The 14113-nt window shown below is 35.1% G+C and overlaps 1 protein-coding gene across 2 annotated transcripts in view; it reads right to left on the reverse strand.

The window, feature by feature from the left end:
* Positions 1–13: 13 nt before the first annotated feature.
* LOC139145468 (bridge-like lipid transfer protein family member 2) overlaps positions 14–14113 on the reverse strand; it is a 90538-nt gene continuing 76438 nt past the window's right edge. For both annotated transcript variants that reach the window (XM_070716666.1, XM_070716667.1), the window contains exons 56-61: positions 13948–14022; positions 12631–12765; positions 12150–12290; positions 8834–8901; positions 5255–5294; positions 14–4703 (exon numbers count right to left, since the gene is read on the reverse strand). In XM_070716666.1, the coding sequence (XP_070572767.1) occupies positions 4644–4703; positions 5255–5294; positions 8834–8901; positions 12150–12290; positions 12631–12765; positions 13948–14022 (519 nt within the window). In that variant the 3' untranslated portion in view covers positions 14–4643. The remainder of the gene's footprint in view (positions 4704–5254; positions 5295–8833; positions 8902–12149; positions 12291–12630; positions 12766–13947; positions 14023–14113) is intronic.

Here is a 14113-nt window from a genome sequence, read left to right on the forward strand (position 1 = left end):
GACAACAAGCAACTTAAACATTTTAAGAAATATTTTATTTGGAAATAACAATTGCTTGAAAATGCAGATGTATGTACTTCTTCAGTAATATGACATAATCTATTTATAAAGATTGCATACTTTACAATTCTCTTGTAACAAGAACTATCTACATATGATCAAATGGTAAAACTTATAACTTGAAATCTCAGTCTATATCTGAGAGAATATGCAAGGTTAAGGATGAAGAGATATTTCTGTTTAAATCAAACTGACTAAATGGAATTCATTCTCTGTCATTGATGTACATGAAGTGTATTGTACAGCTGCAATTATGCAACAACCCCCTTCCCTAATGTGTGCTGATGACTATGAAGTTGGAAATTCACGCCGCACTACACCTAGTGACTACACCCTGATTCAGAAAAATGTGATTACTTGAGAGGCAATTATGAAAACAACGATAATGCCATCGCCAAAAATGCAATGAGGGCTTGTTTGTGTCACCATTCATGAAGTGAAGAACGCAGATTTCAATCTAAGTTATTAGCCAATGAAAATGTGGTTACCTTCGAGTGCTGTAATTTTTCCCGCAAAAATTTTAGTGCAACATTTTACCACATTTTAAATGTTTTCTGTAATTCTTTTGATAATTTTGGACAAAATGGATATCACATTTCATTGGCTAACGTTTTTTAATCAAAATTATGTCAAAAATCCGAAAAAAATTGACTGGGGTACATTTTATATAAGTGACAAAACTTGACTTTGGCGCTCAAAGCGTAAATGCTTACTTCAATGGGCCACCAAGATAAGATTGAGATAATAAGATAAGACGTGCAGATGCGCGCTGCCAATAGAATGTAAATTCTATGTTCACTATCAGAGGAGACTGGGCAGCAGATATTGAATGGCATAATGCAGTGAACGGAGTCCAAAATCGTGCATATCTCTGTATCATCTTCTTTTAATCTCATTCTGGGGCCATGGATGGTTAAATCATGCAAACTGACTGCATTAAGGTAGAATGCACCTCGGAGACAGATACTCGGACTCCAAAACTTTTTCAATTTTTTTCTGATATACAACAAGTGGGGGTTCATTTTAAAGCTCTTGGAGTAAGAAAACTTTTTACTGGCTTAGTTTTTCGAAACTCGAAAATTTATTTTTCTCCATCGAGTTAACACATGGATGGTGGCCATTTTGAATTTCAAATATCGGAAAATCTTGGGTTATTTGTTTCCCTAGTGCCAAAATTTGCACGGTGACCCCCGATTTTTATTCTTAATTTTGAAAGTAAATGGTTGAAAGATTCCTTAGGGAAAGTTTGAGCAAAAGTTTAAGTCTTTTACTTTCGAGGTGCGAACTACCCTAAGGGGAGTAGATTAGAACTAATTTTGATAAAAGTTTCAAAAGTGGTACTTTCCCTACAACAGTGATGCAAAAGAAACACTGCATATGTGAAATACTCGTTGTTTAGATTTTGTTTTGTAATGTTTATTGTTCAAAAACTTGTAAGAAGTTTCAAAATCCTATTGCTGCCGTTCATCATGTTTAACTGAAACTCAAATTTTGTCGTTACATTTTTGTGCCTTCTAAATATTCCATTTGTGAGGTAGAATGCGCCTTGGGGACAAACATTCAGGCTCTTAACAATTCTTTTCTGATATACCGCTTGTGGGGGTATTTTAAAGCTCTTGGTGGGAGAAAACTTTTCACTGGCTCAAAAATGTTATTTTTCTCTGTTGAGTTAACACAGGGATGGCGGCCATTTTGAATTTTAAATATCAGTACATCTTGGGTTATTTGTTTCTTCTCTAGTACCAAAATTTGCACAATGACGCCCGATTTTAATTCTTGTTTTTGAAAGAGAATGGTTGAAAAATTCCTTAAGGAAAGTTTGACCAAAAGTTTAAGTCTTTCACTTTTAAAGCACATACTACCTTAAGAGAGGGGTTTCTGTCAAAGCGTAATGGATGTCATTTGCCACATTCGTGTTATCCACAGTCTTGTCTACGGGAACTAACATGACAGAGTTCATAGTACATAAAACTCAAAATTTCAAAAATCTTTAATATCTTTTTATGTGCATATGACAACAAATGTTTGACAAGTTATTCCTGAAATGAGCAAATTCAAAGATATTTCACTGTCACTATTACTGTGATTTTATGACTGAGATTTTGAAAAAATAAGCGAAATATGAATGTCACCTTAACTGATCTTTGTTCTACATATATTTGAATTGAATGATACCTTAAGCCTGGAATATTGCACTTTAAGTCTCTACATGTGTACTAATTATGCTTTCTTTCTTGCAGTTTCTGATAAAAAGCCAAAAATTTTGATTCCAAGAGTGAATACAACCCTATATTTCCTTTTATGCCTTGGTCTAATCACTGAGAAAAGAACTTCCTCTGTGTTTTAATTTGCATACTGCAATGTTAGCTATTGGTGATCATTGAAAATTGTTAGCAAAGATACAGAGCTGTCAATTGGACCTTACTAGTCAAGATGACTGACACTGGCCAATCACCATCGTGCTGTTATTATGGTCAGCTTAATTTATGAATCTGCAAAGTAGCGGATGGTTTCCTTGTAAATACAATGATGAAAACATGAAACGTCTATTGCACAGGGGTTCAACTTTGGTACGATCAGGAAGATAGCAAGTCATTAACTTATAAGGAATGTACTGCTTAGATGCTCAATACTATGTGCTCTTGAGTCTCACGCATCATCACACGATTGCAAAAAACCCCCAAAACAAAAACAAACAAACCGGTAGAAAATTTACAACCTAATAAGAACAACAAAACATAATAAAATAAAGTTTCAAACCCTGAAATTTCCAATCAAACTTTGACTATGTGTAAATTTCCTTATAAAAATCAAGTTCATTTTCTTGTGGTTGTCTTTCTGCCTTGTATTTTTCTATTGGCTGCATCTTAAACTGATTAATCTTTCAGTGAGTCGCCAAAGGTTGCATTTTACTTCCAGGGATCTTTCACTGGGTAGCCGTTTGCCTAATGCTATGTCAAAATGTTTCTCCTGCAGCTTCTTCTGTAAATTCTATTGGATTATTAATTTCATACAAACAAACAAACAAACAAACAAATCAATTTCATTCAAAATTAAGTATCCAAACCATTGGTTGCTTACGATATAGCAACAATCATGAATTTTATGATGCCACACAAAGATAATCTACATAAAACATGCTAATATTTTTATTGCATTTTATCTTGCAGCCTATGGTATCAAGTTACTAGGCAAAAAATTGTCTCTCTGAACCACTTATTTGAAAACTTATGATTGGCTCAAAAAGTATATAGGTTTTGGAACATAAACACATTGCACTAAATATGGTTACACTCCCTGTCAAAAGGAAACTCTTTAAATTCATCCTAACCATCAAAGTCTAAGAATGTACAAAATTTATACATTTATACAATCTTGTAAAACCAAATAAAAGATTTGAAGCAAAATGTGTAATTGTTTTATTTTACCAAACTCAATAAACACCCTTTTGTCGCTGTACAATCCCCATCTTTTTGCACTTGATGGGATAGACTAATATATTACAAATGGGGCACAAAGAGCAAACCCACATATCTACACCTGAAAATGTGCTGTGCACCTAAGACAGGGTCACAAATCTCTCTTGGAATACAGTGCCCTCAACTTATATCAATTGTACACAATCAAAAACTTAACATATTCAAAGTTTTGCTTTTGTCCCAGCACTGAACAAGTACTGAATAAAACATGATGAAATCACTTAAAGGTATACTGTCACCTGTTCCAATTTTGCCACAGTTACCATGGAAAGAGAAAATCTAATCAATCACAGATTTTAAGCAGGTGGTTGCTTTTTAAAAACAGCACGCTCACATGGGCATTTTGAATACAAAGGAACACCCCTTTGACCATATATGGGCATATTTAGATTACAGGTGACTGTATACCTTTAAAAGTACTTAATCTGCTTCCAACACTATTTGAGGTATAATGCGCCTTGGATCATCTCTATTCAGAATCATTTGCAATACTCTGCTGATCTGCTGCTCGTGTGGATTTGTTTTGAAGATTGTGAAGTAAATTTTTTTCTAAGTCTTGCATTTGTGAGAATACAAGTCAATTTTCCTCTCATACACTTAACATAACAAGCCATTTTGCATTTTCCAATATCCACATATGTCAGGTAATTTAATAACCAAATTTCTGCAGTAACCCTGACTTCTTTTCTTAGTTTTGAAAGAGGAAGTTTCAAAGTTTCTTTGAAGAAAGTTGGAGAAAAACTTTAAATCCTTCAGTTTCATGGCACATATACTACCTTTGAAGTTTTATTTTTGTAAGCTAAGTGATTACACCAACCGCTGCATGTGTAACACTAATTACTCTTGGCTGTTGCGTTTCCATTACAGTACTTTGTACTCAGGAGGTACAAGATAAGTAAAGTCAACAAAATCCATTGCTTTGGAGCAGGGATTTTCATGATGACACACACTCACCCATCCCAACTCTTCTGATTATTTTTCACAAGGAACACCTACACATGAGTGAACCTCGTGCTTGTGGAGTTCACAAAATCATCGACAAGACACACTGGACAGGAGTGAACCCCATAGTGTGCAGCATGCGGCCACTTGACATTACTTAATTTATCTTTTTGTAGACTTAGGAAACAGTTTCTTGCTGGAGGATTTCTCCATGGTTTGGACCTGAAAAAACACAAATATAGCAAGATATATGAGGAAATATGGACTGACAAGTAACAGGAACTTTTTCAAGGTCTAGCTTACATATCATACTTTGGAAACTCCTTCTCTCTCTGACAATCTAATAGGCTCAGACTGTATGTCACTACTTCTGAGGCGCTTATTATTCACTTGTTTATTTAGATAGCCAACAGGAGAAAATTCAAAATAATAGGCTCACAAAACTACTTCTGTTCATGACTGTCTCCTCGCCTAAATCACTTCCTGTGCCAATCCCCCTTCTCCCCACCCTCTTTCTACCTATGGGATGCAACCTTGAAACAAATAATTGACAGTACGCTGACAATACACACATATGAGAGTCAGTACATTTGTGTCTAGCAAATTTGAGGTACTTTGTCGAAAGAACCTTAAGAGAGGGACAAATTTCAATGAACTATAACACAGCCAGCCTTTTGATGAATAACCTGACCATGAATACACTGTTGAAATATGAGACACAATGTATCACCATCCGGTCATAATACAATAGTCATGGTATGACTTTGCTTTACCTTAGCTCCAAGGAGTAGCTTGGCCTTGTCCGCATCCTCTCTGAAAGACAAATCCATGACACATGCACTTTAATAAGTGCTTGTTCCCTTCAGCATTGCTCTATGCAGACTGTGGCTGATGTAGACCATCACCTGTTTTTATGCTCAGAGCCAACTATCAGCAATCATACATGATCAGAATCTTTCAATTGGCAGTTTGCTCATAACTGTTGTGCGTTTGACAAATGCAAGGCTACAAACAAATACAGTGGAATTTGATCGAGTGTCCGTTTTGCCTTGCAGAGCTCGACAAGTCTACATGTTGATTATCATTAGAAAAGTAAACATTTGCAACAAATTGAGTATTTGGTGTTAGATTACAGCGCACGCGGCGAACGTTTCCCAGACACTGTCTCGTCTACAATAATGACAGTCGTTTCAGCATGCCACTCATACACAACAAGCTTGACACCGCACTATAGCTATAGCACATCATCAAAGTTTTCTTTCAGCTACAGCTTTGTGTACTTTGATTTGGGAAATATAACTCAGACAAAACTCACTGGCATATTTTTCGAGTGTCGGATCTATATCTCGAGGAAAGTCCTCAACATCAACCGGACTGACTCTCGGCGTTTTATTACAGTGAAACATTGTATTTTTTCAGCAAGGTAAAGAATATTTTGAAGGCAGAGAGATATCATCGTCCCCTCCATGCTAACCCGTTGCCGTGTATGATGCCGTCCGGGAAAGTAAGTGCCAAAATACGGTGAATTATTTCAGAAACACTTGGTGTGTTATTCAATGGCACAAAATGTACCGTGTTGATTGAATTGCACTTGCCTGTGCAAAATCAACACTTTTCTTCAAGTCTATTTTATAGCTCAGAGAAGTGTCAATTCAGAGAGAAGTGTCAATTGAGAAAGTTTCATTTAGCTGAGACAAAAGAGAAAGCGGGATTAAAGTTTCACTTAGGAGTGTTTAGCATTTTCTGGTTGACAATATTCAGTGTTGTATCGTGTCAAACTTGTTGATAGAGTAGACAGCACTCGCAATGCTACAAACTGCATGCTGAAGGAACTGTTGTCGTGATTGCTGACATCGAGAGGAGAAGAAAGTTTTTTTTTTAAAGAATTTACTTGTTTCTTCATAAAGTTCCCAATTTAAAGTAAACACCTAAAAGAAAACTGATGATGTGCATGTAGTGCAGTGTTATGCTTGTTGTTAGTGACACGCTGAAACGACTGCAGTGATCGTGACGAGACAGTGTATGGGAAACGTTTGCCGCGCGCTGTAATCTAACACCAACCAAAGACGAAGACTCAATTTGTTGCAAATGTTTACTTTTCCAATGATAAGCAACATGTAGACTCGTCGAGCTCTGCAAGGCAAACCGGACACTCAATCAAATTCCACTGTAGTTTCAAAGAACACATTTTGGTCAATGGACAAATAATTGACCAATAAATTTATAACACAAAATTCACCATTATTATCATTTTGATAAAGCTGTATCAGACTCTTTCAGTTGACAATTTTATCATATAAGTGATATAAATACACACACAGACAAATTCACAGCTATGAACAAGAAGTTCAAAAGAGAATGTTTTGGCCAACAAAGAGAAAATTGGAACAAAGTTTATGCATGCAAATGCAACTATTATTTGAATAAATCTGATCACTGTCGTTGGTAGTTTCAAGCTGGATTTGAAAGTTCTCACTAAAATGATTGCAGATAAGTAGATATGTTGATGATAAAATTTACATATGCAAATTATGAATCGAAAAATACGTTTCAATGATAGGTATTGTTCTTTTATCATAGTCATGTGAATTTATGGCAGCAAATAATGTAAGACTGATGCTATATTCAACTTTCAATATTACGTAGGCATAAAGCCAATGTGACGAGTAACGACTCTGTCCATAATATCTGTCTGACTCTGGAAAGTGGAGAGGTGGTACCTGGCTGGTAATGGTGGCATATGCTTTTGCCAAGATCATTTTCTTGATCTTGACTCTAGCATAAACAAGTGATACTTGCTATTACTGTTGCCTATTTGCTTAATCTTGACTCAAACATAAGGAATATTTGTTATAACTGTGATCTACTGTATTTCCTTGATCTTGACTAAAACAGAAATCAGTGATATTTGCTATAACTATGGTCTATTTCCTTGAACTTGACTCAAGCATAAATAGAGAGCATTTGCTATAACCACAGTCTACCATATTTCCTTCATCTTGACTCAAAAATAAATTAGTGACATTTGCTTTCACTGTCAGTGTCAATTTTCTTGATCTTGACTCAAAGATCAATGAGTCATGCTTGCTAAAACTATGGTCTATTTCCTTTAACTTCCTCAAGCATAAAGAAGTGATATTTGCTATTATCATATACCCATGCAAATATCGCTTCATCCTACTGACCTTTACTGTAAAATATCAGCCGTGATATTTCATGGTAAATGTCGATATATGCACGATAAATGTCATTGGTTTTGGAGTGTTCCCAAACTACATTTGCAATTTGATTGTAAACAACGAAAACAAAATGGCTGCCGCTCTCCGCCTGTGAAGCGATGTCGCCAACATAAAAAAATTTGAAGGGCTTTGAGGAACACAGATATTTCGGGCTGCTAAATACAGAAATAACATGTTGAGTCTTGTACTGTTTTCTCATGGTTTTTCGGTTTAAGTTCTTATATTTTTTTAGACAAAGTCTAGCAAACATTCTGCCATTTGCACTGCACGGTCTACCTCTGAACAGGTAGCGAGCGCATGGCGAGACAACAATGTTACGCGTGCCACATCTGTTGACATGGCAACTCTCAGTGTAAACAAACAAAATAGCGGCTCCTCTCCGTGCCATACAATGATCGAACACAATCAAAATCAGGAGAGATTTAAAGCAAAGGACAGTTTTAGATCAGTTACAATTGTAATAGCAAATTGCACCTTAAAAAGTTCCCCCTGTACGACGATTTTTGAATGTCAGTGTCTTTTTTCTTGGGGTTCTTGCAGTGATGTCATGAGTGATCATGGTGATGTTGACTTCTGCATATAGTTTATGAATGAAGCCTGATCACACAAATATTTCAATATTTATGCGCAAGGTGTAATAAAGTGAAGCATCAAAATTTAAGGTTTTTCGTATAATTTGTAAAATTATGGGCATGGGTATATGATAAATCTGTTATTACCCAATATCGCCTGTTCCTTGCATCGTATCAGCATTTGTGTCATTTGTGCTGCGTCAGACACTCGACTCTGTCTCATGTCTAACGCAGCACAAATGACACTTTATACACTGATACGACACACGAACAGGCAATCTTCGGTAATAACCTCTCATTATTGTTGTCTATTTGCTTAATCTATAACTATGGTCCACTATATTTCCTTTATCTTGACTCAAACATAAACCAGTGATATTTGCTAATATTGTCAGTGTGTTACTTTGGCTATTTTATTAATCTCGACTCTCACTGAGCTATTCAAAGTCTGTGAATTATACTAAAACTGATGATGAGAGAGTTAATTTTGCTGTGGTCATTGTGTTTACAATCATTTGTACAACAAATATAGTTTTATTACCTGTAAGACGTATCCATAAATGCACTATCATCACCTCTGCTTTTGATTCGGAGTTTTTCCTTTATGGCCTGAAGGGAAAACGAGTAATTAGGGAAGGTGATTTGATTCTCTGGAAGTTCTCTTGATTTCCAGAAAATATTACAACTTGTCCTTGGCTTGACAGCTCTGCACAATGTTTTGCAAGAGGATATCACATGGACTTGGCTGGGTTCAGTGATCGTGTACGCCTTGAAATGATCCTTTTTGACATGTAGTCCAAGTGGACCACCATTTTTTGAAATTAGTCATCCCATATGGTCAACTTTAATAAAATGATTAGATTTGGGTTTGATTTGATTTTATTCCAGTGCACATGAATAAGGCTGACAAACTTTATTCAAGATCTTTTGTCATTTTCTTCAACTTTACATCTAGTCATAAAGATGACACAATGACAATGCCTGAAATGTGAGTGTTAACTTCACTTTTCAAGTAGAATTTCAATACACAAAATCAATATATACATACATATATATATATATATATATATATATATATATATATATATATATATATATATATATATATATATATTATATTATATTTTTTTTTTTTTTTTTTTTGAGTATTCAGATGTCCTCCTGGGAAACTACAGTACTCGGTGCTAAAGCAGAGCTTTATAAATAGTAATTTTGTGTTATTTATATATATATATATATATTTTTTTTTTTAAGTGTTCAGCCACATCAATGCATTGTTGGATTAAACCTGATAAAGTTCCATTGTATACATCCCTAATTTCTTTTTATCATTCTGATAGGACACAAAAGGAAAAGCACAATAGAATGATAAATTGATTATTATCGTTTACTTCACTTTAAATGTGTTGATGAGCTCATGTGGTTTGAAAAAATTTCCAGGTCAACCTGTATTCTGAACATAATTTCACTCCTTAAAGCTGTACTGGGAAGTTACATTTCACCTTTAACAGTACTTTTATATGGGTGGTACAGTCCATTGGAACAAGCCCTTAAACAACCAATTAGTCGAAAGGCAAGATTTAGTTGTCCAGGGACAAGGCAATGTGTCATTTTTTGGGCCTTGTCATGCTAAGCTTATCAATACAGTATTCTTTCCATAATATGAAAAAACTCTTGCTCATTAATACTTCACTTCATCGAGGTATCTTGTGAGATCAATAGATTATATTGATCTTTGCATGCATCATGAACATATCTAGTGAGTGCCTTGCATACAGAAAAAACCTAAAACTGACAGCAGTTTCAAACCCCAGTTGACTACAGGCAAAATATAGGGTTTTAATAGTCACATACTGAAATGCCAGAGTTCAACTGTAAATAGCAATGAATTTTCTATGGCATCAACCCCTTTTCCAAGGGTCTATGCTGGCAGTACAAATGTGGGTTTTGCAGGAGATGGGTAAAATCTCCCCTGATGGACATGAAATTCCAGGTAGTGTCACCCAAACACAGATGGTGTTCTGGCCACAGATATTGAAATACTGCACAGAGGCCTGTCCTTTGATGAAATGAAATAGAAAGCAAATTGTCTGTATGGATTTGACATTCAACGGAAAACAAATACACATATACCTGTACTATAACAGAAGTATCACATTACAGATAATCCCCTTTTCTGGATGAGTTTGTCTTTACATGTGTTTTTTTCACTTCAAAACATCTTGGAATTTTCCCAGTTATTCTTTGAACTCTCCCCATCAAATGAAATAGCCATTTATAGTGTTACAACTGTACAATATTCATTTCTGACAGAACAGGTAGGTAAACTTCAAAGTTTTCCCTTCATTTTAAATTTCCTGCTATTTTCAAATGGAAAGACCACCATTTTAATTACAAACATAGGGCCAAAGTCCCTGAAGCTACTATAGACATGGATACAAAATTAAGTATTTCCTGACTGTATGAAATTATGTCACTAAGGTCATCCTAGGGACTTGTAAACTAAATATTAAAGCTGTGTGACCAGTGGTTTCGAAAAAACAAGCGACTCAACAGTTGACAGAGTTTTGCTGTGTTATGTAGAGAATAACCTTTTGTGACACATGTATTGATGGAGAAGGTGGATATCTTTGATAGCTCATTCAGGATGGCCTGACCATTGTAAGTAAGTTCTGTTGAATAAGTTGAGACTGTACGTACTCAGAGAAAGCACACTGAAGAGACAAATGTTTGAAACTTAAGAAGTTCAAGGTCATCAAAAGCATTATAAGGAATCATGTAACACTTTCATTGCACTGTTTACTCAGATTGCATAATTGCTATAAATAGCACATGCGGAATCTTACAACCCAGCTTTACCATAAAAACCCTATCACTTTGACCACTCTTTTAATTGACCACTCCATTTTTTTCCTCAAAAAGTAATTTTATTTTATCCTTACCAAGTCGACCATAAATGGAAATTAGAACTTTCTCTATCTCTATTTATTTGACCACCCTATCATGACAAACTATTTTGAGCAATTTCTTTTAGATAACATACAGGGCACAATAAATGACGGTTCAGAATATGTCAAAGTTGGGATTCAGGAAAGTTGCCTTTACATGTTTTAATCCTCCAAGATGGTGAGCATTTCACTATGAACTGTCAAAAAAGTTGAACTTTCTAATAATTCTACACTAAAATTATTTTGGCTTTGATGATTTCCTAATTAATTCAATTATTTAAAATCATATTAATTATTTTTTTTCTGGGTGAATTGATAGGGTTTATACAGTACAAGAATTACATACAATGTAAGTCAAATTTTGACCAAAAATGACAAAAAAATCTTTAAAAATACAGATTTGCATATTTCATCACAATTTGAACAAATCTAAGTTGGGTTATCCCTAGGGACCTGTATACCAAATAACAAAGCTGTCTGACCAGCGGTTATGAAGAAGAAGATTTTTTACCAAAAACGCCTTTTTTGGCATTAATTTGCCTATTTTCAACAATATCAAAAAATTAAAAAAAATAGTTTCTCAAAATCATATTTTTAATCTACACCACAAATATCAAATCAGTAAGTACTGCGGTTCTCAAGATATTTGAGTGGACGGACGCCTCACAAACGGACATACATACATACATACATACATACATACAGCCTGACGACGGACGCCGGACGGATACCCATCCCAATAGCTTCTATAGACTATAGTCTCTAGTAGCTAAAAACTGGTCACATTGCAAATACAGAAGAGACCACAACATGGTAAGTGGATGTCATTTGAAAATTACCCTAAACGATATTAGAATACAACTAGAGTAACATCAGTGCCCGGTGATAAAAATGAGGTAGCAATATTACCTGTGACAATAGTGCCTGTTTGGCATCCTTCTTAAGAGCCATTGCCAAGTCTAACCAGGTCCACGTCTGGTCATGATACTCTATGGTTGGCAAAACCAGGTTGAAATTGTGAACATCTTCTATATTCTTTTCTTTTTCCCCCTTATTGAAAAAAAGTAATGAACATAGGTCAAGCTGAAGATATATGTACTTGTATTTCCCCAAGTGGCAATTTTCAGTTATTTTTTCTACATGCTTTCCACCATCTGATGATTTCATTTAATGTCCACATGTTGACTTCAGTAAATTTCAAACACACTATAATACACTCTCAACCATTCTCAGGAGGCAGCTTTTTGCACGTGATCACAGATTACCTGGGGGTCACAGTTCAAATGGCTGTATGCAAATACCATTGAGAAATTGTTTGTTTCTCTTTTGTTCCATTCTAACCAAACAAAAAAATTTGTAATGCCATCTGTGGTCATTGTGAGAGTCCTACCTTGTAACTAACACACAGTGGTACAGCTGGTATCTTCATGTACAAGAACATATTACTTGCCGCTCTTTCTCTCATTTTATCCAATGCATTTATATTCATGCTCTGTTTCGGGGCCTGCATCTTCTTTTTCTTTGACTGTTGTGATAAAATAAATTGACTCAATATCTTTACACACACTCCAATGACTCAATCAGATATCGCATATCAATAGAAGAAACAAGGTCTTCCTTCATAGCACTGTATTACACCTCAAAAGGGAAAATTTTAAATACTGTTCGAGCACTTTTCTAAAGGGAATTTCTATTTCATAATCCAGAATAAAAACTTGTAACCATACAAATTTTGGGATTAAAGAAACAGATGAATCCAAATTGAGTGATATTTCAAGTTCAACATGTTAGCTACAACTTGTTTATTGTTGACTTTCACAAAATCAAGACAGCAAGCTAACAGCAAATATATTGAAATGTAATATAAAGGAGCAATTTTCACATTTCTTCACAATTTCAACAAACCTGATTTGGGTCATATTTTTCAATCATTCTGTATCCTCAATTTCAAAGCTAAAGGACCGGCTGTTTGGAGACTGAAGTTTTGCCAGGCAACAATTGTCCAAAAATACAATAAATATGCATATTTTGTCACAATGTGAACAAATATGACTTACATTATCCCAAGGAACCTGTAGACCAAACTTCCAAACACTTGGACAATCAATTCTGAGAAAAGTTTAACTAAAAAGACAAAAACTTGCCCCAAAATACAATATTACATATATTGCCGTAATAAAATACAAATCTGACAATTTCATCCCTGGGACCTTGATTCCCCATTTCAGTGCACACAGATGAACAAAATCTGATATTTTTCTACTAAGAAAACCCTGCAAAAATTACCCCTGAAATGTGAAAGTGCACATTTCATTCATTTTTGAACAAATCAGACTTACAGTACATCATCCCTACTGACCTGTATCCTGAATGTAAGAACTATATGACCGCTGGTTTCTCAGAACAAGTCACTAATTGATGGATGACAGACGACGAGCATGAAAGTGGCATATACATAGGCCTTTACAGTACTCATTACATTATTTTGATCTTTATATACCAGTCTCGATAACTCAATAGGGTTTTGAAAATCTCTTTCACTGGGGTCAAGATACAGAAACATGCACCAAAAACAGTTAAATTCTGTACATTACGATAAATAAAAGACATAAAAATGTATTAAATACCAGCAAAAAAAAACTAACTGAATGAAACCGGGCAAAAGTGAAACAAGGACTTGTGGATAGAATTTTACATTCTTTTTTACCTTTGCTGGTGTTGACATTGATCCACTACCTGTCGAAATGGAATCATCACTGCTCGTTGACCTTATACTCCCACTCTGATAAATTGAAACAAGAAAAAAAGAAAATACTCGATATAATGATATTGTTACAAACGCAGAACTCTTCTTGTGATTGGGAATTGCTAGA

The sequence above is a fragment of the Ptychodera flava genome, chromosome 12 (genome assembly GCF_041260155.1).
Source record: "Ptychodera flava strain L36383 chromosome 12, AS_Pfla_20210202, whole genome shotgun sequence".
Classification (NCBI taxonomy): Eukaryota; Metazoa; Hemichordata; class Enteropneusta; family Ptychoderidae; genus Ptychodera; species Ptychodera flava.